Source organism: Macrotis lagotis, chromosome X, assembly GCF_037893015.1.
Source record: "Macrotis lagotis isolate mMagLag1 chromosome X, bilby.v1.9.chrom.fasta, whole genome shotgun sequence".
Classification (NCBI taxonomy): Eukaryota; Metazoa; Chordata; class Mammalia; order Peramelemorphia; family Peramelidae; genus Macrotis; species Macrotis lagotis.
Genome location: NC_133666.1, coordinates 385,568,396 through 385,594,250, shown reverse-complemented (window position 1 = coordinate 385,594,250; position 25,855 = coordinate 385,568,396). Strand labels below are relative to the sequence as shown.

Sequence of the window (25,855 nt, the reverse complement as noted above, 5' to 3'; positions counted from 1 at the left end):
AATATTTTTTAAAAGATTCCATTTTATGTTCGTCATGAAACTTTCAATTTTGTCAATTTTCTTTTTATTTTAGAATTATTTTACAATTTTAAAATTTTATATACAGCCTATCAGTCTAACAGAATAAATCTTAATGTATGATTTTCAAAGATATAAACATTCCTCTGAATCTCAGAAATTTTGATATACAGTCTTATTATTATCTTTTACTTAGTTATGTAATATTTCTATTATCTGGGTTTTGTTTCCTTGTTCATTCAAGATATCATTATGAAATCTACTTCTGAGTCTGTCTCTTTTTACTTCATACCATGTATTAGTTACTAATTTTGCTACATCAAAGTTTGTAAATAATATTTTTAGTACTGGCTTTTTGGTTGGTTTTTTGGTTTGTGTGTGGGGGGAGACAAGGGGTTAAATGATTTGCCCAAGGTCACACAACTAGTAAGTATCAAGTATGTGTAAATGAAGAAGAAAAGTTATATTATCAAGCACATAATTACCAGTGGGGAGTTTATAAGAGACCATCTAAGGCTTCTTTAGAGACAGACCATCTAGTCCATCCTCCACATTTTGAAAAAAAATAAGGAAAGTGAGAGAAGTCAGGTGAAGTTGCCCAAGGTCAAAAAAGTTAAGTTGCAGAGTCAAGATTTAAGCCTCAGCCTTCAGGCACCTAATTCAGTTCTCTTCCCATTATAGTATACTGCTAAAAAAAATCATAGAATTCAGTGAAGAAAAATAGAAATAAACACTAACATTCCGTTTCACTAATTGAATTTTATTATCAATCAAAAAGATACTACTGAATGCATGCAATTTGCCCAAACCTGTCCTAGATAATGGAGAAAATATGAAAAAGCATAATTGCTATTCTGCTCTGCATGCTACATTAAGCACATTACTTTGAATAATAGATATGAATATTCTGCTTTAGCTGAAAATACAGAGAAGCAGAAAAAGTGAATGATCTATGAGCAAAGTAATTGCATATTTTCATGGAGAAGAAAATTTGCCACAGAAGAGAATACTGTTAGTTTTGTTGTGTCGGATAAAAAAGAGGAAGGGGTGATCAAGGATGAAAGTTGGCAGAACTTTTCCACAAAGGGGCACTCGGAATATTGCAGCATCATCTTCCTCAGCACCTTCTTCATCAACTTCCACGTAGGACTTGTGCAAGAACTTAGATAAAACTAAGCCTCCCTGAGCTGACATTGCAGTAAAGTCAGCCTTGCTTCCTTCAAAAGCATCCAGTATTCCAAAACTTTTAAGAAGAGATTCCATGTCAAAATGCTTCTCTAGTTTAAATCTGGGGAGAAACACTCCCATTTCTGTTCTCTTCATTATGTGTGGTCCTGTCCAGGCTACAAATTTCTCATAGGTCAATTCTTCTTCTACCTGGAAGAAAATGGTTGAAAATGATAATGTACTGTTAAAACAGTAAGTTACTTTCATTCCATCTCCAGAACTGCACCCCCTCCCTGGCAGGTCAGTGTCTCAGGGTCAATGACACCTTGAAGATTCAGTTATCTCAGTCCTGTGAATTAGGTGATAAATTTGAGAAAAACTAGACCCATTGTTTAATCTCCTTTAACTTTATAGATGAGGAAACTGAAACAAAGAGAGGTTGTTTGCCTAAAGCCACACAGAGAAGTAGAATTTAAACTCAGGTTCAGTTGAGTTATTTTTTGGGGGGGCAAGGCAATGGGGTTAAGTGACTTGCCCAAAGTCACACAGCTAAGAATTATTAAATGTCTGAGGCCAGATTTTAACTCAGGTCCTCCTGACTACAGGGCCAGTGCTCTATCTACTGCACCACCTAGCTGCCCCAAATGAATTCTTATTCTTATTTATGATATGGATCCCTTTGGTAGTGTGATGAAATCCATGGACCCCTTTTCATACTCGTGTTCTTAAATGAATAAAATAAAATATAGAAATTAAAATATTCAATTTTAATTAAATTCAATAGAATTTTAAACTTTTAAAATTAATTTTGAATTCGAATTAAAAATTCAATTATATTGAAATATGTATCTAAAGGATATCCCTTTATAGATAACTAAGTGGAGTTATGGACAGAGTACTAGATCTAGAAATCCAGCTTCAGATATTTCCTGGCAGTGTGATCTGGGCAAGTCACTTTAGCTGCTTTTTTTCCTCAGTTTCCTCAATTATAAAGGTAAGTGATATAATTGATAAAGCACTGAGCCTGAAATCAAGAAAACTCATCTTCCTGAGTTTAAATCTGGCCTCAAACATTTATCCAGGGTAGGTCACTTAATCCTGTTTGCCTCAGTTACTCATTTTTAAAATGAGTTTAAGAAGAAAATGGAAAACCCCTCCACTACCTATGCCAAGACAACCCCAAATGGGATCAAGAAGAATTGGACATGACTGAAAGTGACTGAACAAATCAAGCATAATAATAATAAATAATAATAATAATATGAACCTCCAGGATTATTGGCCAAATTGAATGAGATAAGACTTGTAAAGTGATTAGCACAATGCATACTAAAATTGTATATTGAGGCACTTAATAAATTCTCATTTTTAATTTATCTATCTATCTAAAAATAAAGTTCATGGTAAATAGTTCTCAGGTAAATAAACCCTACAATGGTGCTTTGCTTGCTGATTAGCAGTAAGGTGGCTTAGTCATTAGAAAGTTGGATCTTGGAGATCCATGTCTAAACCTTCCTCAGACTTCCTCAGTGTGTGATCCTGGACAAGTCATTTAACATTTCTCAGCTTCAGTTTCCTCATCTACAAAATGAGAAAAAATATTATCATTTACCTCACAGGGTTGTTTTGAGAATCAAAGGCAATAACATACAAAGAGCTTTACAAACCTTAAAAGACTCTAGAAATGTTAGTAGAAATTTAATTTGGTTTTTTTATCTCAATCATTGCATCTGGCATGAAATAGGTACTTAGCACTTTCTTGTTATTGACTGATCCCTTATTATAGACAGAAAAAATCATAGTTGAATATTTCTATGAGGATTAAAATAAAGAGTGGCTAATTCCAGAATCAGCATTTTGATTATGTATTTTTTTTTCAAAGAACTCCCATGAAGTCCAGTAAATTCTCTATTGGCTTTCAAATCCAACTTTTAGCATGCCAAACTTTTATCCCCAAAGCCAAGAGGCCAGCAGCATTTAAACATTCTCTCTTCCAGTGGCAATGCAGTTTCTTGTATGCCTGTGTTGTTGATTTCATTGATTCTGATAGCAACAGAACCATAGATTTAGAACTAGGAGAGGATTTATATATTATCCAACCCATTCTCTTTATTTCACAAGTGAGGAAATGAAAACTTTGAGAAGTCAAGTAACCATGGTCACACTACTAAGTGGCAGAGTCAGAATATAAGCACAGATCTTCTGAATCCAGGTGATGAAAGCAAGATTTAAAAAGATTAAATGGAGTGGCTAAGTGGCACAGTGGATAGAGCACTGGCCTTGGAGTCAGGAGTACCTGGGTTCAAATTCAACCTCAGACATTTAATAATTACCTAGCTGTATGCCCTTGGGCAAGCCACTTAACTTCATTGTCTTGAAAAATCTAAAACAAAATAAAACAAAACAAAAAAAACCAAAAGTACTAAATGTCTTCATTGAGAAAAGAAGTCATAGCATGATTAGAATAGAGATTTTCTGATTCCTGGTGAAACAGTTCTCCATCTACTATACAAGATTATTTCTCTATAATAAATTTTCAAATGGACCAGATAAGCCTCAAGGATATTATGATATTAAGTGATATGACAATTATCTTGGAATCATTAACTTACCTTTTTTAGTTCAATATTTTCATCTGGAAGCATGATGACCATGCTCAACTCCTCACCCATATAAGGGAGCTCTACGATTTTGGTGTACACTTCCTTTATGTAGGTCATTTTAAATGTTGCTTCCTTAAACATCATCTGCACTGGCTTTTTCTCATTCTAATGGGGAAAAGTTGAACATTACATTAACATCTGATTATTGAAGATGCTAATAAAACTAATTGAAAAGAGAAATTTGACTTAAAGAAATAGTTATGATGCATAAAAAGAAATCACCATTTCTGTGCCTTTGTCAGTGAATGCAAAAATGTTATTAACTAATAATACCTGCTTAAAAGTTTTCAGTTAAAAAAATAGATAACCACTACTTCAACTTTGAAAAATTAAAATATTGTTATATGTAGAGATTTCTTTATGCAATAAAATTACAAGGAAACTTCTTTACTTGTCATGACAAGAAATCAGGGTTTTCCCCTTTGACAAAATGAAAGAAATATACCATTAACCCCCATTTGCCACAATACCTATTTGAATAAAAATGAAAACACTTTAAAAAAAGATATATTAACATTTTGACCCTATTTTCCTTGTTATGCCATAAAGCTGCAGGCTGTAACTGTATGTAAGGCATTTTAAAAAATATACTTCTTTTTCCAATTTGACAACTTATGCAAGACTATAGTTAAGTGTCCAAGGAGAGGGAATGGGGTCTAGAATAGAAAGAATGGAATCATTGAGAAGTTGAGAGATTTCTGAACCTTTACAAGTGGAATTCAGTAGACTTCCTTGGGTTGACAATTTCTGGATCATCATAACCTTTGTTTCTTCCATAGTATCTCTGCTTCAGTGGTCTGGCAATGGTAATTAATATGCCCTGGAGAAGGCAATATAGCACTGGGACTAAACCAATATTGGCAATATAGGCAAGTAGAGACAACAGACTCTCAGTGTATGGACATATTTAACCAGCCAGGCCATTATTATCTGTGGGCTCAGAGGAATGAGTGTGTAACTCACACCACTCTGCCCCCAAATCCTTCCTGCCATAAAATGATATCAATAAGGAGGATAGGGCCTGATTTTCTTCACCTTTCTTTTGATAAGTTATTCAGTACAAGAAGTCATAAATAGATGAGGAGGATCTCCTGGTCTACAAAATCATTAAATACAGAGTTCTGGTGGTACAGGATCTGAAATCCAAAAGAATCATAAAAATGTATGGTAATGACCTCAGAAAATATATCTCTCTTCAGAAGAACTGTGGGAAGCAAAATCTGCAAGAAAAAAAAGGAATAGATACAGAAAGAAATGCAATGAGATGAGAACTTTCAGTCTCCCTTTTGGTCAGAATAAGTGACCAAATAGAAGGCAGCAGAACATCACCAGCCAAGGTAACCAAAGGGAGATTTTTTTTTGGTAGGAAATTGTTAAAGCAATAACTTTCAAGGATGAATCAATTCCTACTTTCTATATGTAGACACAGGGTCATAATTTCCCTTCCCCCCCAAAAAATAGCAAAGGATGGAAGAAAGAATAATAGAAGAAAGGATATTATCACATTAAGAGAGTCTGGGAGGTTGAAGCATGGGAATGCCAAGAGACAATCTATGAGCAATATTTCTGAAGCTGTACCAATCCTTATTTCAAGAATTAATATAGTAGCAGACATATCACAAGAGAAGAAAAAGTACTGAACTGGTATATATATGGACTACACCATTCTATGACCATTGAAGAACAGAATCTCTTTGAAGGAAATAGAGTAGTAAGGTCTCTATTGTTCTGTTTCTGGATAGTTTTCCAATGTTTTGCTTGGTTTGCCTGCACTTTGTATTTCCTGGAGAAAATATAGGCTAAGCTCTGCTGAAAGTTGCTTGCCCAAGGTCTTAAACACAGAGATTAGAGAAGGTCATGATCAACCCATGTTGCTGATACATTGTTTCTATGACTAAACACCTTCCTTATTCTCTCAGAAATCTTTGTCTCAGATATCACAAGATGTTGGAAGTCAAAAGACAAAACCCTAAAAAGAGATCTACACTATATTTTCCTATGTTATTCATTTATGCAAGTAATCAGAATATCTGAAAAGTTTTCCCTACCTTTCTGGTTTTAAAAAACATCTCCCTTGTATGGTTTTCCTTAAACTGTTCATTCCACTTCCCTTTGAAGTAGATGCCATCCACAAGGACCAGTCTAGTCAGTGGACCCACTGAAGAGGTAGGCAACATCTCTGCAATCTTACCTTTAAAGAAAACAGAAATAATTGATTCAATATTTGAAAAAAAATACTTTTACAAAAGTGACATGATATTCAAATCAGGGTCAGCAATCTAAATTCGCAAATGTTGGAGTCAAAGCCTGATAAAAATTCTTCATCTATCTAATATCCCTTGAAGGCAAAGATTATTTCCCTTTGGTTATCACTGGTATATAGCAGAAGAATGAGCATTCATGAGTTCCACTGAGGTCCCTGCTCTAGAAGCAGCTTGGGATTTCTAATGTTCTAGTTACTCATGGACTTATGATAAGATTATATCCAATACCATAAAAAGTTATCAATTTAATAAATTATTTTTCTGATTTACAAATTTTTCTCTTTTGAATTTATGCTAATCAGTCTGTTAACACATCATAGTATCTGATGCTGAAAGAAAATAAGTTGCTTGGTTCAAACCTATGAGGTTACAGATGGGTAAACTGAGGCTTATAGATATTAAATGCATTGCCCATGGCCACACACAAAGAGAGAAGAGTTGTCACCTTAGATGAATGTGAAAAAAATAGCGAAACATATTATGCCTTAATAGTAACACTTAGACAATAACCAAGGAGATCAGGATGCTAGAGGAATTTATTGGTTATATAGAAATGTCCTAGCCTCCTACTTACCTGTTTGACTCCTGGGAATTTTTGCCCTGATTTGTGTGAGATGGGGGGTACTGGTATAACTTCCAAGCTATCCCTTCCCATGCTAAGGGATTGTGTTTAGAAAGAGAACTTGCCATGTATCCTGAGAAAGGAAACTATAAGGGAGAGAAGAGCATAAAATAATCTGGAGGTCAGAAGCAATGAAGAGTGGCAGCAACCATGGAGGATAGGTGCCAGGACCCTGGAGAGTGGAGTAGTATGATCAAATCATATGGGGGACATGGGATAGAATATTATGCTGCTGGAATCTGGTAAGATCTGAGGCCAGAGTCAGTGATTCCTTATTTCTCTTCCTACTTCTTTTGCCTCTATCTCTTCCTAGAGGCCTAAAGTTTGCAAGTCTTTCTACATTTACATTTTTGCTTTGTTTCTTAAGTCAGAAATTGTGATAAGAGGTGTTAGTCATCCACAACGCTAAACTGTGTTATTGTTCAAATGGATCTGAGATGTAACCCCCAGAAAGCTTCTCAAAAGAGGAAAAATTTAAAAGACTATTTTAATAGAAACATTCAAATTCGCAGTATTTTGCCAGAGTGAAATCTGTGGTTGTGAGCTCAGAGTTCTAAAAGAGAATTACTACAAAATTCTCTCTCTCTCTCTCTCTCTCTCTCTCTCTCTCTCTCTCTCTCTCTCTGTCTCTGTCTCTGTCTCCCTATCTCTGACTTTGTCACTCTAACTCTTTCTCTCTCCTTTCTTTTCAACTTAAGTCAGAAAGATTACTTATAACAAAGTTTCTCTTGACCAAAATTTCTTAATTTTCAATTGCTATACTTGTTTTTATCCATGCACACAGACATATATGTATGTATGTATATGTATATACATATGCATATAACCCATAATCATTTTTTTAGTTCATGTATTTTATTTTTTGAAATTAAAAACACTATTCAGAAGAGCCCATAAATTTCTATAGATTACCAAAGGAGTATGTGACCAAAAAAAGACTCCCTCTTCTAGACAATGCTTCAGTAGTATTAAGGATAATGAAGGGGACTGACTGGTAGTCATTGCTCTAGCCTCTGCCATTTTTCTCCATCTTCAAAAACCTGGCTTGAGAGGAAAGTTACCCTCTAGAGAGAGAAGAGCTGAAGGGATTCCTGGAGACAAAGCCATCTTCAAGCAACCAAATCAACCCATAAAAATGTGGAAGATGAATAAGATTGATTGACATGCCTACTAACCTTGTGATGCTGCTCTACTAATAAACAATATTCAGCAATTATATAGAATCTTATGATTTATAAAACTCTTCATATAAATCATGTCACTGGATCATGGAAAATATCTTTAGATTCAGAAAAAAAAATCCTAGAGGTCATCTACTCGGCTTCTCCTCATTTTACATTGTGACATTACTAATGAAAGTGGGCAATATTTGAAAATAGATTCTTTCACTTCAGAATCAGGTTTCCTTCTATCCTAGCCCACTGCTTGTCTTAAAAACAACCCTATTATACAAGTATAGATATTACTACAACTGTTTTGGGTAGCTAGATGGCACTACTGGGCTTAGACTCTGAAAGATTCATCTCCCTCACTTCAAATCTGGCCTCAGACACATAATAGCTGGATAAGTCACTTAATCTGTCTTGCCTCAGCTTCCTCATTTGTAAAATGACCTGGAAATATGACAAATCACTCCATTATCATTGCCAAGAAAACCTCAAATGGGGTCATGAAGAATCAGACATCATTGAACAACAAATCATTGCATTACAGAGGAGAAAACTGCTACTCAGAGTAGTTAAATGACTGCTCATGGCCACATACCCAGTAAATGTTGAAAGCAGTCTTTACATCATGTCTCTCCTGTTAACAAAATCAGTTTTTTTTTGCTTGTTTGTTTGTTTTTTATATTTGTTTTATACTATGCAATATTTCCCAGATTCTCCAGGAATGTAATGAATATTTGGCTACACCTTGTAGCCCTATTTGAAAGGGGCAACAAATCTCTTTAATGACTTTTATAACAATATTACTGAAACAGTCAGCATTTTACATATAAATGCAACTTGGGACCTTTAGTTTTCTCTGCTATCCAGACATTTATATGTTTCCTGGACTCCTCTGGGGCTTTAGCAAAGGAAAGTTCTCCCAGTTCTTCATTGTAAAATTTTTGGCAATCTTCTTTAAATATCTATGAAGAGAAAAAATAAAGCAATATTTGCAGTTACTAAAACAGAGTCTGTCACACAGATTAAGACTAAAAATAATTATGTACCTTTTGGGAAGCAAATTAGTTCAAGTTCTAGGCCCTCATTTTACATAATTCATATATTCTTTCCTTTTTTAAGATAACAGTGTACAGGCAGAGATATATATCAAATACAGTCAAGAAAAGACAAAATGTACCTTGGAAATGATTTTTTAAAGTCCAATTTTCAATTATAACCCATTCAGTTTATTAAAATTTTACCAAGATGCTCTAACCCCTTCTCCCTGCAACCTATTTTCATTTCCTTCTTTATCCCTTAATCAGTTCAACTTACTGAGAGGAAATCATAAGTCTTTTCTCCAAAGAGTTTGTTGGCAGTTCTCAGTGAGTACTGGGTACTTGATTTGTTCACTTCATTGAGAAGTACCTGAAGATCCCTGTGGATGTTTCCACCTCTGTTTAAACAAAGTACCTAAATAAAGAAAAAGGAAACAAACAAAAATCCTTGTCAACATTGACCTTCAGCATCCAAAGAACCACCGGCTGACTGCAAACCTTGTGATTGAATACCAGAGCATCTTCCCTCAAATGAAAAGGGATGGGTTGGTTTCCTTTATAAATAAGGGGGCTTGATTCATGGTAGGAGAAGAACACTTTTTAATAAGGTCTTTATTCCAAGAAAAAAAAATGAATAGAAGATAAACAGAAGTTAGAACAAAAAAAGCTCTGAGGCAGATGATACCTGAATTCTAAATAAAGAGGTTTCTTTTTCAAAATTTCTCAGACTCAGATGAATTCTATCATAGCCATTGCATCAGAAAGCTATGAGGTGATGGTGGTGGTTTTAATTTGTATTACACAAAAATCTGTGGATCCCTTAATTTATAGAAGATAATTTTGATTCTTTCAGCATTTTCCTTTAGTCCAACGTCACTAGTTGGATGGTAGCTAGCAAGATAACTACAGCTATGCCTTGTGGGATAATTAACACAAACATTAGAGGTTATTTGGTCTATACTGCAGTACAAAATAAAGTAAAATTATCTTGGTAATTCTTTCCAAATTAAAATTCTCACTAGAATTGTTCTAATAATAATTTTATAACCTGTTATTAAAGAGGCTCGTTTTCTTTGGGTAAAAGGTGCAGCTTTCCTTAGCAGTGAGCAAGAGCACATTTAAAAATCGTAGGTATCGGGGATGACTAGGTTGCACAGTGGATAGAGCAATGGCCTTGGAGTCAGGAGTACCTGAGTTCAAATCCGGCTTCAAGACACTTAATGATTATCTAGCTGTGTGGCCTTTGGCAAGCCACTTAAACCCATTGCCTTGCAAAAAAAAAAAAAAAAAATCTTAGGTATCTAATATTTGCTATGCATCAGAAAATAGGATCATTGATGACACTCATATAGCATAGATTTTAGAACTAGGAGGAAACTCAAAGGCCTTCCAATTCCCTTATTTTTATATATTAGGAAACTGAGGTACATAGAAATAAATGACTTGAATAAACAAAGGAAAACCTTAATGAAATTAGAGTCGATAAGGTAAAAAAAAAAGAGGAATGACCACACATTGATGATAATCTGAATTTTTGGTTCCTGTAGAATTTTGTTTTGGACTACAAAGTGTCAGTTCATATAATTTGTACCCATAATGCATTATTAAAATGGGACACAAGCATTTCACATGAAATTCTTATATGAATTGGGCATAAACTAAAATAAGTTTATTGGTTGAATAAGTTGGAAAGAGTAATCATCTGTAAATTTTGAAGGTAAAGAGAATTGGTGGGATGTCCATTGTCTGCAGAGAGACTGCTGCATCAACACCCTGACTGGGCTGGTTCAGTGATAGAATGTGAGAGGGTTAGATGAGGAAAAGTGAGGTTTCCAATAAAACAGGGGTACCAGATAGAAATTCTGAGGGGAATCTTTTGAGACAGAATGGCTCTAATAGTACAATTCTGAAATGACATTTAGAGGGTTAAGGAGCTACAATGAGGGAAGTGTATTAGATATGCTATGGTAGGGTTATTATGGTAGGGGATGGATTTATAGTAATTGATGAAAGATTACCAGGGTCATAAAGAAATGCTTTCTGGGGGCAGCTAGGTGGCATAGTGGATAAAGCACCAGCCTTAGAGTCAGGAGTACCTGGGTTCAAATCTGGTCTCAGACACTTAATAATTACCTAGCTGTGTGGCCTTGGGCAAGCCACTTAGCCCCATTTGCCTTGCAAAAAAAAAAAAAAAAGAAATGCTCTCTAAAGGTATACTCAAGGGATGGTCAATATGGTCTACTAATAGGAGATCAGATTAATGATGAAAGAGAGAGCACAGGGGAGACCCTGTCTGTGACAAAAAAAAATAGCATTATATTTCTGAGGAGGCATCATAGGTGGATCCTGGACTGTTCCAAAGGTCAATATGCTGTTAGCATGGGAATAAAAGAACTGATCTTTAGGTAGTTAAAGTGGCATATGGTGAGTGACCCATTCCTGTGTAGAATAACTACTTCTGGAGAACTTTAGGGAAAAAGTTAACATGAAATTTTGTTCAGTCTCTGACTTCATTATTAATGTGATAGGTAACTATCATTTACCTACTCTCTCTTTCCTCTCTTTTATCTGTTATAGTCCTTTGATTACCACATCCTGTTGATTCTATTTCTGCAAACTCATTTGTATCTGCCCCCTTTTTTCTTTTCTTATTACAATGGCTCTGGTTGTATTGTAATAATCTATTCTCTGCTGCTTCCATTTCATATTTTGTTTTCCTATCTTTCGTTCTCAGCAGAGCTTACTAGAAACCTGAAAAGTTTCTTAAATTCATGAAATCAAAGGAAAAATATCATGTGTACATTCAGTTCTACCCAAATTTTGTAAAATTAGAAGAAAAAGGTGGTCCTTAGTCATGCAAGCATTAACTTTTTTAAGAAATCTGCTTTTCTGATCTTATCCAAGTCTTCAAGGTCACTTGGCAGAAAAGGACACTAAATATTGGCTTTCTTTTTAAAGCAAGCAATATCAGTGAGAAATGAAGAAAGAAATCCAGCTATCTTATATCTTCTCTAGATACCCACAAACATACCTTTGCAATCTGGGTTGCTGTATTTCCTTTGGCCCCTAAGAAAAGCATGCCAAGGGCAGATGAGATACTCAGAGGAGAAAAAACCACATTTTGTGAGTTATCTTCTTCACTCAATTTTTTCAGAAGGTTGATGGCAAAGGGACCATTTGCTTCAGAGAGGGACTCCATAATGTAACCTAGAAGAAATCACAAAAGGTCATGATATATAGTCATCATTGTTGTTATTCAACTGTGTCCAACTCTTCATGGCTCCATTTTGGTTTCCTTGGCAAAGATATTGGAATAGTTTGCCATTCCTTCTCCAACTCATTTTGCAATTGAGGAACTGAGGCAAACAGGGTTAAATGACTTACCTGTGGTCACACAGTAAGATTTGAATTCAGGGGGAGGCTAGGTGGCACAGTGGAAAAAGCACTTGCCCTGGAGTCAGGAGTACCTGGGTTCAAATCCAATCCGGTCTCAGACACTTAATAATTACCTAGCTCTCTAGCCTTGGGCAAGCCACTTAACCCCATTTGCCTTGCAAAAACCTATAAATAAATAAATAAATAGATAGATAGATAGATAGATAGATAGATAGATAGATAAGAGATTTGAATTCAAGAAGATGTATCTTCCTGACTTCAGACCTGATGCTCTATACACTGCACCACCTCACTGCCTTTATGCTACATAGATGTACCACATTCCATCTTTTTTCTCAGCAATTAATACTGAGATTTACTCAAGAAACAAACATTTATTTAATTAGAAAGAAAAGGAATAAGTTTGGGCTTACTATTCTTTTGTTAGCAATATAATCACAGGAATTAGAAATGGATAGTCTTTAAAAATTATTTCATCCTCTTCCAAATTTATAAGTGAGGAAATTGAGGTAAGAAGGAGTTTCCTCTCCAATGTCACACTGATTACAGAACCAATTTCAACCCTGGTCATTTGGCTCTAACTTCTATGTATTTACTAATACTAAAATGGAATTTGCATATATTTTTTAATGTGAGAATAGCTTCCAGGTCACAGGTCTAGCCTCTCTGAAAGTCTACTCCTCTATAAAAGGAGAGACTGTGGCCTTACCTCCTACCTTTATCATTCTTCAGTTTCTCCAGAAACTGCTTCCTCCTGGAAGTTCACTTCTATCTCCTGAGGCACTTTCCCCAGATTGAATGAATCCTTCCAAAACCTCCTTTATAAAAGGGTACCCAGGTCAATCAATGAATTATTAAGCACAATTTGCTAAGTGCTAAAGATTCAAAAAGAGGCAAAAGACAATTCCTGCCCTCAAAGAGATTACAATTAAATTGGGGGAGAGAACATCCAAACAGAGACAAATTAAACTATAAACAGAACAAAAAGGAAATGATTAAGAGAAGGAAGGCACTAGAATTAAGAGAAGTTGGGGAAGGTTCCTGTAAAAGATGACTTAAAGGGATTTAAAGGGAGATCAGGGACCTAGGAAGGTCAGTAATAGGAGAAGGTGAGTGTTCCAGGCCTGAAGGACAGCAAGTGGTGGACTATCTTGTTTGTGGAATGATCAGGAGGCAAGTGCATGGTGGGGAGTAAGGTAAAAGAAGACTAGAGAGGTAGTAGGGCGTTAGGTTATGAAAGCCTTTGAATGTCAAACAGGGCATTTCATATTTGATCCTGAAGGCAATAGGGAACCACTGAAGTTTATTGAGTGGGGAAAGAGAAGGCCATTGACATGATTAGAATTGTGCTTTAGGAATATGACTTTAGTTACTGAATAGTGGATAGATTAGAGTAGGGAGTGAGGCCGACTGGCTCACCAGAAAGCTGTTGAGACAAACCAACCACGAGTTCCTGGGGGCCTGCGCTAGAGTGGTAACAGCACCAGAAGAGAAAGAACCTTTCCAAAGATAATACAAAGAAAAAACTCATCAAGCCTTGACAACAGCTTAGATACAGAAGTTGATGAGGCAGAGATTTTGAGGAATCCAAGATGACTCCTACGTTGAAAGCTTTTGGCAGTAATAGGAGGATAATGAGGGACAAATAATGAGTTCCATTTTGATGAGTTTCAGACACCTACTGAATGGGAGTGAAGAGAAATTTGAGACAGACTAAATGGGAGACTGTTGTAATAGTGCAGGTGAGAGAAGATAAACACCTGAACTAGAGTGTGTCTATTTTAGTGGAGAGGAGATGTATACAATAAATATTGAATTGGTAAAATGGTCAAGGTAATCCACAGGTTGGCTATGTGGGAAGAGGGAGAGTGAGGAGATCATGATGATTCTTAAGTTGAGAACTTAGTTTATTGAAGGGATGTTGGTGCTCTGAAGAGAAAGGAGAAGTTAGGAAAAGGGGTAGATTGGAGAAGGAAGTGAAGATAGTGAGTTCTGTTATGGAGACAGACCTTCAGCAAATGATACAATGTGATAGTCACACATTGTACAAGTGTTAGTCATGCACCATCTGTATTCATATTTTTAATTTGTGGCTTAAAATTTGTACAATAAACATATGACTCATAGCTAGAACAAAGAATTTTTGGTTCACTTGCATCTTTTTAAATTAAAAAAAATAATGACTAATTCAGCAAAGTAGCAGGATATAAAATAAACCCACATAAATCATCAGCATTTCTGTATATGAACAACAAAGCTCAAGAGCAAGAGATAGAAAGAAAAATTACATTTAAAATAAATAAAGACAATATTAAATACTTGGGAATCTACCTACTAAGACAAATCCAGAAACTGTATGAACACAATTATAAAGCACTTCTCATTCAGATAAAATCAGATATAAATAACTGGAAAAATATCAATTGCTCATGATTAGGTCGAGTTAATATAATAAAAATGACAATTCTACCCAAATTAAATTACTTGTTCAGGGCCAGACATCAGCTTCTGGGATAATAACTAACTATTTGACAAAAATTGTTTGGAAAACTGGAAAATAGTGTAGTAAAAAATTGTCATAGAGCCACATCTCTCACCCTATACCAAAAAAGCTCAAAATGGGTGTAGTATTTAGACAATAAAAGGTCACACCATAGATAAATGAATAGACCAAGGAATACTTTTTCTATCAGATCTATGGAAAAGGGATAAATATTTGACCAAACAAGAATTAGAATACATTATAAATGGTAAAATGAATGATTTTGACTATATTAAATTAAAAAGGGGTTGCACTAATAAAATCAATGCTGCCAAAATTAGAAGGAAAACAGAAAGCTGGAAAACAATCTTCATAACCAGGAGTTCTGATAAAGGTCTCATTTTTAAAACAAATAGAGAATTGCATCAAATTTATATGGTCACAGGTAATTCCCTAATTGATAAATGGTCAAAAGATATGAATAAACAGTTTAAAAATGAAAAAACTAAAGCTACATATAATCATATAAAAAAGTTCCACATCATTATTGATTAGAGAAATGCAAATTAAAACAACAATGAGGTATCACCTCATACCTATCAGATTGGCCAAGATGAGAAAAAGGGAAAATGATCAGTGTTGGAGAGGTTGTGGGAGGATTAGGACACTGATGCATTGCTGGTGGAGTTATGAAGGGATCTAACCTTTCTGGAGAGCAATATGGAACTGTGTCCAAAAAACAATTAAACTGTTCATACCCTTTGACCCAGCAATTCCAATTCTAGGTCTCTATCCAGAAGACATTATAAAAAAATGGAAAAAGTCCTATATGTTCCAAAATATTCATAGCAGCCTTTTTTATAGTGGTAAAGAATTGGAAATTGTGGGGATGCCCATCAATTGGGACATGACTAAACAAGTTATGGTACATGAATACTGTAGAATATTATTGTTCTATAAGAAACCATAAATGACTGGTCTCTAGAAAAGCATAGAATGACTTAAAGGACCTGATGCTGAGCGAAGGGAGCAGAACCAAGAGAATGTACCCATTAAAAACAACACTGTGAGATGTTCTACCTTAATAGAAGCAGCTCCTCTCAGTAGCTCAGAGAGCAAGGACAACCATATTAGACTGGCTATGGACAATGCTATCTCTATCCAGAGGAAGAAAAACAAAACAAAACAAAGAAAAAGAAAAAGAAAAACCAACCTTTCAGAATTTGATGAACACTTTATAAAAATTATCTCTTATGTATTTCTTTCCTTTAATTCTAATTCCTCATACTGAAAATGACTAATATGTAAACATATTTATCCCAAATATGTCTGTACAATGCTAACCTGACTATTTGTTGCTGAGGGGAGGTGGGGTAGGAAGGAAGGATGGAAGGAAATTTTGTAATTTAAAAATATACATAAGCATATGGCTGAAAATAAATGAATAAATCAATATTTTAAAGAAAGAATTAATGGTTATTTGACAAAGCATAAGGGGCATTTGGCAATGAAAAGAGAAAAATAGGCACATTTCTTTTGGGATTAAGAAAGTCAACAGCATCAATGAAAGATGTTAGGATTAATGGGTGAATTGCAGTCTTGCTGGCTGAGATCCTAGTCATAAAATGTTATCCCTCAGAATATACCCATTCCACATTTTACAGAGGAAGAAAAGAGCTCACAGCTATCTCATAAAAATCCTCAATGGACATAGCTTGTGATTTATGGTCTATGTAAATTGACATTTTGACTCACCAATCCATTGCTCTGAAAGGAACTTTACTGTAGCTTAAAGAAAACATTAAATTTCTGAATGCTACTTTCCAATTGATTCTCTTAAGGAAGTTTGCATGCATTTTGGGACATACTAACTGAATTATATAGTTATCACATATAATTAATCAGAAACCTTTCTGTTGGGGAACAAGCCTTAATTTCCCTCTATAAATATTATCTCTCTTTTTAAAATTAAAAAAAAATTTAATTTATTTATTTTTGTGCAAATGGTTTTTTGTACATTACTAAAATATTCCTGTTTAAGAGTAAACATAATACTCCCTCCCCCCAAAAAAATTTAGACCCTCATGAGAAATAAAGTAAAAGAAGGAGAAAAAATATGTGTTTCAGTTCTGTGTTCTGATGCAGTGGATCCAGTGGATCACATGCTTTATGATAAGTCCATCACAAAAGTTACTTCCATATTTTTCCATTGTTGCTGTTGCTGATTGTAATTCCCTCCATCCATACCTCCCCACTACTATTTATTATATTTTTTCTCCCCTTTCACTCTGTCCCTCTTCTAAAATGTGCTGTAAGGTAGCTGAGTAGCACAGCGGACTGATCACTGGCCCTGGGGCCAAGAGGCTCCAAGCCCACATACCACCTCTGAGATCCAGCAACTACCCAGCCCCGTGGTCCTGAACAGGCCACCCAATCTCAACCCCTTGCAAGAGGTAAAAATGAAAATGTGTTATATCTGACTATTCTCTCTCTTATGATCTACTCTCTCCTCTATCACCCACATCCCCACCTTCCCCCATCCCCCTGTCCCCATTTCTCTTCTTGTTACTCTAGCTATACCCTATTGAGTGTGTATGCTGTTTCCTCTTTGAGTCATTTCTGATGAGAGTGAAGGTTCCTTCATTCCCCCTCACCTTCCTCCCTTCCATATCATTATAATATCTCATTGAAATAAAAAAAATATTTTATATGAAATATCTTAGCCTATTCTACCTCTCCTTTATCTTACTCCCAGTACATTTCCCTTTTAACCATTGACTCCATTTTTACAATATATTATATCTTCAAATTCAGCTATCTCCTGTACTTCATCTATAAAAGCGCCTTCTACCTGCTCTATTAAGTGAGAAGTTTCATATGAGTATTATCAGTATCATTTTTCTATGCAGGAAATACATGCAGTTCATCATCATTAAGTTCCTTATATTTTACCCTTCTCCTCCACTCTCTATGTTTCACCTGAGTCCTGTATCTGAAAGTCAAACTTTCTGTTCAGCTCTGGTCATTTCAGCAGGACCATTTGAAATTCCCTGGGTTCATTGAAAGTCCATCTTTTCCCCTAGAAGAGGATGTTCAGTTTTGCTGGGTAGTTGATTCTCGGTTGCATTCCAAGCTCTTTTGCCTTCTGGAATATTATATTCCAAGCCCCAAGAGTCCTTAATGTAATTGCTGCTAAGTCCTGTGTGATCCTGACTGCAGCTCCATGATATTTGAATTGTGTCCTGGCTGCTTTTAATATTTTCTCTTTGACTTGGGAGTTCTGGAACTTGGCTATAAGGTTCCTGGGGGTTGTTTTCTTTTGGATCTCTTTCCAGGGGAGATGGGTAGATTTTCTCAATTTCTATTTTGCCCTCTGATTCTAGGATATCAGGGAAATTTCCTGTAGGAATTCTTTAAAAATAATGTCAAGGTTCTTTTCCTGGTCATGACTTTCAGGTATCCCAATAATTTTTAAATTATCTTTTCTGAATCTGTTTTCCATATCAGTTGTATTTTCAATGAGATGTTTCACATTTTCTTCTAATTTTTCATTATTTTGGTGTTGAAATATTGTGTCTTGACTTCTCACAAAGTCATGAGCTTCCTTTACCTATATTCTACATCTGAGGGATTTGTTTTCCTAAGAGAGCTTTCTTATCTCCTTTTCCATCTGGCCAATACTACTTTTTAAAGCATACCTCTCCTCAATAACTTTTTGAACTATTTTATGTAGTTGATTTATGCTGGGGTTTTTTTAGGTTTTTGCAAGGCAAATGGGGTTAAGTGGCTTGCCCAAGGCCACACAGCTAAGTAATTATTAAGTGTCTGAGACCAGATTTGAACCCAAGGCTGGTGCTTTATCCACTATGCCACCTAGCCACACCTTATGTTGGTTTTTAACATGTTATTTTATTCAGTATTTTTTTTGGATCTCCTTAACTAAGCTGTTGACTTCTTTTTCATGTTTTTCTTGCATCTCTCTCATTTCTTTTCCCAATTTTTCCTTCTATCTCCCTTACTTGATTTTCAAAATCTTTTTTGAGTCTTTCATAGACTGAGCCCAACTTCTATTTTTTCTTGGAGTCATTAGATGCAGGAGCTTGTATTTCCTCATCTTCAGATTGAGTATTTTGATTCTTCTTGGGATCATAGACAAAGTATTTCTCAATGGTGTCTTCTTTTTTCTCTGTTTAATCATTTCTCCAGCCTGTGCCTAATTTGGGGGTGCTTCCTGAGCTTTTGAGTATTATTGGGACACCCCCTCACAAGAATCTCAGTATGTGAAGCTCTGACTGCCCTCCTGGTCTGTGAATGACCACAAGCACACCCCCTCTGCCACAAGGCTGAGGGAGGGGCTGTTCTATGGGGGCCTACACTGTGATTAGGATCTGAATGTGGTCAGAGCCCTAGAGTACTGTTCCAGGTCCAGAAAGACCTTGGAAGTCTACCTCCCCTAACTTCCTGTGGGCTGAACTCAGGGCTCAGTTGCTGGGGGGCTTCTGCTTGTGGGCTCCACACCTGCTTCCCTTTCCTGGATCTGGGCTGCCTGTGCTGAACTGAGTGCCCTGAGGGTCTGGGCTTCCCAAGCTCACTTTGGCATAGGTCCCCAGCTGTTCCTCCAAGTTGTGCCTGGTGCTCCCTGGGGTGCAAGTCAGGAAACTGCTTCTGCTTCTGGGAGCCACTACTCCGAGGTACCCTGGGGCTTCCTCTGGGAGGCTGACATTTCTTCACTCTGGCAGGTCGCCACTCTAACCCAGTGGAGTGAAGCCTTTCCACTATTTTCCAGGTTACCTTGGTCTGAAGAATTGCCTAATTGGATCTTTCTGTGGGTTCTGCCTCTCAAAAATTTAGGTGAAGTCAAAATTTTAAGATTTTTGAAATATTATGGAGAGAACACCTAGGAGAGAATCTCCTCCTGTTGCCATCTTAGTCTTAGATCCCTAAAATTATCTCTTTTTTTTACTGAAAGCTTAAAGTATTTTGGTTTCATGAGACTATAATGATAAGTTTCTGAAAGAACCATCTCCTGGACATGTCTGGATAAATAATCATTGATAGGAATCTAGAGAAGTAGACACAACTGACAAAATCAACATCAGACATTGTGCTCAGAAAATATCTATGCAATACCAATGAGTTGATAACTGGCAGTATCTTGTGGGTAAAACATAAAAACTTAAAGAGAATCCCAAGAAGAAATACTTTGAGAGTTAAAGAGAGTTATGCATCTTCTTCTCAGATTAGTTTTACTGAGATTAAAACTAAAAAGTATCTATTATAATGAAATATGTGTATATATATATGTAATTTTATATAGATATATATGTATATGTGTGTGTATACACACATACACACACAATGACCACCTAGCCATATATCAAATAAAGGAAATATAGTATGTTTTGGTTAGTAGGTAATGAACTAAGAAGCAGGAAGACCTGAGTTAAAATCTTGTCTGAAACACTTATTAACTATGTGATCCTAGGCAAGTAATTTAAACTCTCGGTGTTTCAGTTTCTTCATCTGTAAAATGAGAAGATTGAACTGATCGTTTCTAATATTCGATTTCCAAATCTATGCCCTTTTGGGAGATAGCTGATGGCATAGACCTGAGTTCAAATATGTACTCAGATACTTAGTAGTTGTGACTCTGGACAAATTGATTGTTGTTTCCCTCAGTTTCTTCAACTGTAAACTGGGAATAAACAATGCCTACCTCACAGGGTTGTAGTGAGGTACAAATAAGATAATATGTGTAAGGCTTAGCACATTGTAGGTACCATAGAAATACTTATTCCTTCCTCATCATTTTATGGTCCTATGATCTGACTCCTGTATCACCGTTGCCTCTCTCACCACTAGCATAACCCCAACTCCAACTCTCTGGTCTTTGCTATCCATATCCTTCCACCCCTATCCAATCTGATATGTTGCTAGGTAATTTTATTTCAATTCAATCAAAGACCCTTACCTGCCACCCACCTTTGTGATCAAAGACCAGTTCAAGTAACTCAGGGTCTGAGTGACAAACAATCCTAGACCTGCAACAATCCTGAAAATATTTCAGCTGAAGATGGCATTTAACTTTAAGGCATTTAACATTAACATTTAACAATCTCAGGAAGATTGGGTCCAGATGTTATACTAGAAAAAAAAGTAGATGAAGAAACCCAGATCTCTTCCTAAGGGTAAAACTAATGTTACATACTGGTTATTTTATGACTATGGCCAAAGAAAACATAAAATAGCTCCAGAAATTAGAGAATTTATATATCAAACAAGGAAGCAGTGCAGAATAAGTGCTGACTGGGCCTGAGAGTGCTTGTTCTTCATCTCTATTTCTCTCCTCATCCCACCCTCCACTCCCAGCACCCCTAATCCTTTCCTTACCCTCAGGGGTCTCACTAATTCTGATTATTGAAAGCAGATCATATATACTTATGCAGCCTGGTAGCACAACTTTCCTGGAAGCACACACTACTTGGGCCAGATTTAATGCTGACACTTGATTTTCCTCAGCTCGTTTCATTTTAGAATTCCCAAATTTAAGCAATCCTCTGACCTCAACCTCCCTGAGAGTATGGATTACAGGGGTATGCCACCAGGACCAGTCCACTTATTCTTGAAATCCTGCACTGGCTCCTTATTTGATCCACAGATCCTTAAATTTGGGAAATATTTCCTTGTCCCATTCCATACTTCCATAACCTGTAAGTCACAGAATCACAAAATATTATAGGTAATCCAGTTCAACCTATGCCAGAGCAAAATTCCATTTCATAATATCCTTAAAAGGTGGTCATTTAGCTTATGTTAGTTTCTCGGGGAACTCACTATGTAGTAAGGGGAAAAGTTTTAAATCTTTCATTGTCTCTGCTTTCCAGGGAGTCATCATGTATAACAAAGAATAAAAAAGGAAGAAAGAAAAATTCAATAAAACTACAATCTATCAAGCAACTGTAAAATTAAAACATTTTTGAAAAATTAAAGTACATTATTTTACACTTAATTCTATTATATTTCATCCTGCTAGATTTGGTCGTTCAGCAAAATATGGCAAATTCTTTGGGGATTCTTCTTCTGTTGTCTAGATTCACAGAAGTGTTAAAATGTTGGCAGGTACCATCAGCTTTCATATAAGGAATTGATAAAAATATTAAACAGGACAAGGAAAAGAGAAGACAGTTTTCTATAGATTAGCAACAAGTAGTGAGAAAGTCTTTAATTAAAGAAAGAGCTCCAGAACCACCCAGGACTTGTAAGATAAATGTACTAGGCCTGGAGTCAGGAAGACTCAAGTTCAAATCTGGTCTCAGACATTAACTGTGTAACCCTAGATAAATCACTTAATCAGTTTTCTAAATTATAAAATGGGGATAATAAGAGCACCTGCCTCCCAGGATTGTTATGCAAATTGATTTAGATAATATTTGTAAAGTATTTGGCATGTAGTAGGTGATATCTAGATCTAAATCTATATCTATATCACCTGCTATATTCCACATAGGGACAGTTTGGTGGTATAGTGGATAGAGACATAACCCTGGAGTCAGGAGGACCTAAGATAAAATCCAGCCTCAGATACTTGACACTTACTAGCTGTGTGTCCTTAAGCAGGTCACTTAACCTTGATTGCTTTGCATCTAGGGCCATCTCCAATAGTCATGAACCATATCCTGGCTACTGGACCCAGATGGCTCTGGAGGAGGAAGTGAGGCTGGTGACTTAACATAGTATCCCTCACTCAAATCCAATTCACTTGTTTGTCATGGCATCACCTCCCTTATGTCATAATCTTCTTTGAGAATGAAAGACAAGCAACTTGTGTATATATACATATATATATATTAAACATAATATATATGTAGATAGATATCTTCAAAATAGACAGATGACAGATAAACCTATCTACTTCCTTTTTCCTTTCTAGTCTATTAGAACGTTATTTGAAATTGAGATTTCTAATTCTACAATTTTAAAAGTGGTTGCTTCTAGTTTTGTCCATTGTGTCCAAACAGACAAAATCTGATTCCTCATCTATACATATGGCAGCCTTATGTGTAACAGGATCATAGCCTGTAATGTCAGGAAGCCCCAGCCTACTTTGGGCTACACAAAAAGAAGCACAATTTTACTGAACTGACAATTAAGGTGGAGAAGAGAACTTTAAACATTTTCCAAATGTTCTCTTGCTCTCATCTCTGGTCTAAGTCCTAGAAATTATACCTCTTACTCTAAAATATCATATGAAACCAAAAAGGCTTCCAAAGTAAAGTAATATCCATTTTAATTTAACCACAGTCAGAACTAAACAAATAAATGAAAACCTCAAAGTAAGCAAAACTCCTGGTTTCTTCCCCAAGCTTGCTTAAAAGTCATGTTTAGCAAAAACAGATGACCATCTAGAGTTACTTTGCTGAGCAGGGAAGATGATGATAGCTAAGGCAATAAATCCTGTTTCAGCTGATCCCCTCCTTATTTTTCTTGCCCTCTCTTAAAAGACTTACTATACTAGCTCTCTTCCACTCAGCTCACCCTTCTCCTTTCCTTCACTCAGAACAGTTACAGAACAGAGAAGCAGATGTCCAAGTATAAAAAATCAAGATATTAAGTCTCCCCATACTATACCAGGATTCTTTGCTGCTGCTGCTGCTGCTGCTGCTGCTGCTCCTGCTGCTGCTTTTGCTGCTGTGATTGTCTGCCCTATCCCACAGGCTGTTGTCTTAGTCTCTGCAGATGCTGTTGCTGCTGCTTAGCGTGAGAGGTAGAGGGGAAGGAAGTGAAGCACTCTGTGCTAGGTCCTGCTTTGAGCTGAGAGAGGCTGAGTCAGAGGGGCAGATGTGGATTCTGTGCCCCAAATCCAGAGTGGAGTGATAGAAAAGAATCCTGGACTTAATTACTGATAGGAATCATGGATCCAAAGCCCACTTAGCACGTTAGCTGAGTGGCCACCAGCAAGTCACTCTTTGAACCGCAATATTGTGATCTATCAAATGTGGATAATAATAATGACTATCTTATATCTTTTTTAAGAGGAACAGATGAAATAACATAAGCACTGTGTATTATAAGATGTGTCCAGAAGGGTGGAGCTCAGCTGCAGAACATCTGGCCTGAACTGAGACTCTCTGGGGCTGATCAGCAACCAATAAAACTTCCATCCCTGATCAGAAGGCACTATAGTTAGAGTAAAACTTCTATTGTGGAGTTAAAGAAATGTTGAAAAGACCTATCTGTCAGCCTGTGGGACTAAGAAGTTTCTAGCTGACAGGTTTAGGAACAGCAGCTATATATATATATATGTGTGTGTGTGTGTGTGTGTGTGTGTGTGTGTATGTGTGTGTGTGTTTTATATATGTGTATGTATTTATATATTTGTACATATATACATATGTATGTGTGTATATATGTTTATATTAGGGCAACCAGGTGGTGCAGTGAATAAAGCACTGGCCTTGGAGTCAGGAGGACCTGAGTCCTAATGTGATCTCAGACACTTGACACTTACTAGTTGTGTGATCTTGGGCAAGTCACTGAACCCTGACTGCCTCACATCCAGAGCCTTCTCCAGTTGTCCTGATTCGTATCTGGCAACTGAATCCAGATGACTCTAGAGGAAAAAGTGAGGTTGATTACTTAGTACAGCACCCCTCACTCAAATCCAGTTCATGTGCTTGTCATGGCATCACCTCCTTGATGTTATAATCTTCTTAGAGAATCATGTAAATTATAAATAAAAAATGTTTATCGCCTGAGAATAATTATCTTCTTCAACCAATATGTGGGACAAAAAGATCAGACTATGAAGCTTCCAGTATGGGTCCTGAGTTAGTGAGATAAAAAAGTGGGTAAAATTCAGTGTGAAGGAAGGGGAAAAGAGTTGGGGTTGGCAGTGAAAAGTTCTAGAAAAGAGATCCTAACCTGTCTTCTTTGATTTTTTAAATTATATATTTTGATAATTATATTTTAACATCTTTGGTTTCCTTTTTAGTAGTATGAGTTTTTTAAATTTTATTCATTTAGAAACAGTTATCTGAGAGGGGGTTCATAGGTTTTCTAAACAGCCAAAGAAATTCATGACACTAAGTTAAGAAACTATGTTCTAATGGTGGTATCCAACTCAAACAGAAATATATCCCTGAGAGCAATATATTGATTTAGAAAACCATAGATTACCATTTTCTACATTGTAATGTATTTTTTTACTTTGATAAATATTTCCCAATTACATTGTATTCTAGTTCCTACTGCACTTGAGAGTTTAGGACCATTGACATCTCTACTAGGATATTAGGTATTTAGAGAGAGGCAGAAGAAAAGACAGGAAATAAAAGAGTAAATTTTGACTTTTGTGTTAGGTCCCGGGAATTGGTCCTATTCCTGGGGACATGGATATTCCTTACCCCTATTTGTCTCCTATTGTAGTAGCTATAGGGGAGAGAAGTTAGCCTGAGAGGCAGGAATCTTGGATACTGCTTCCAGTTTCGCAGTTAACAACTGGTTAAGCTTTGGTAAGTCATTTCCTTATTTGTCAAAATAGGAGGTTGGACTATATGATATCTGAGCTTTTTTTTCACTTTTTACATTCAGTGATTTTCCTATCAGACTTGTCCTGCTTCCATTTCATGATTTTTTTATTTTGTTTAAATGTTTCTAGGTGCTTTGATAAAAATTTAGAGTTACTAAGACCTAGGACTTCACATTATCTCACCCACTTTTTTTTCCTACCTTATGAATACAATTGCAACTTCTTAATTAAGATACTGTATTTCATAGACAGAGTGAACATTTGAAAGGATTATAATCCTCAGTGTCCCCAGTACCAAGTAAAATCTCTTATATAGTAGGTACTTAATAAGTACTAATTAATTGATTGATCTATAAAATGAAATATGGGATTTCAAATGGACTTCTAAGTTCTAATGCTCTTAGGAATCTGATGTGGTTTATCACTTACACTTCCTACATCTTCTTTCTTTTCCAGGTCAGAAATCCTCCTTCTGATTCTCAATGCCCAAGAACACAACTTTTCTTCCC

General features: G+C 36.1%; 1 protein-coding gene across 1 annotated transcript; it reads right to left on the bottom strand.

Moving 5' to 3' along the window:
• Positions 1 to 763: 763 nt before the first annotated feature.
• On the bottom strand, positions 764 to 24,015 carry LOC141498421 (serpin B8-like). The gene is made up of 7 exons (XM_074201579.1): positions 23,447 to 24,015; positions 11,972 to 12,147; positions 9,218 to 9,355; positions 8,748 to 8,865; positions 5,897 to 6,039; positions 3,798 to 3,953; positions 764 to 1,395 (listed from the first exon to the last, which is right to left on the bottom strand). The coding sequence occupies exons 2-7, from the start codon at positions 12,137 to 12,139 to the stop codon at positions 994 to 996; spliced, it is 1,125 nt and encodes a 374-aa protein (XP_074057680.1). The 5' UTR covers positions 12,140 to 12,147; positions 23,447 to 24,015; the 3' UTR covers positions 764 to 993.
• Between the last annotated feature and the right edge of the window lie 1,840 nt (positions 24,016 to 25,855).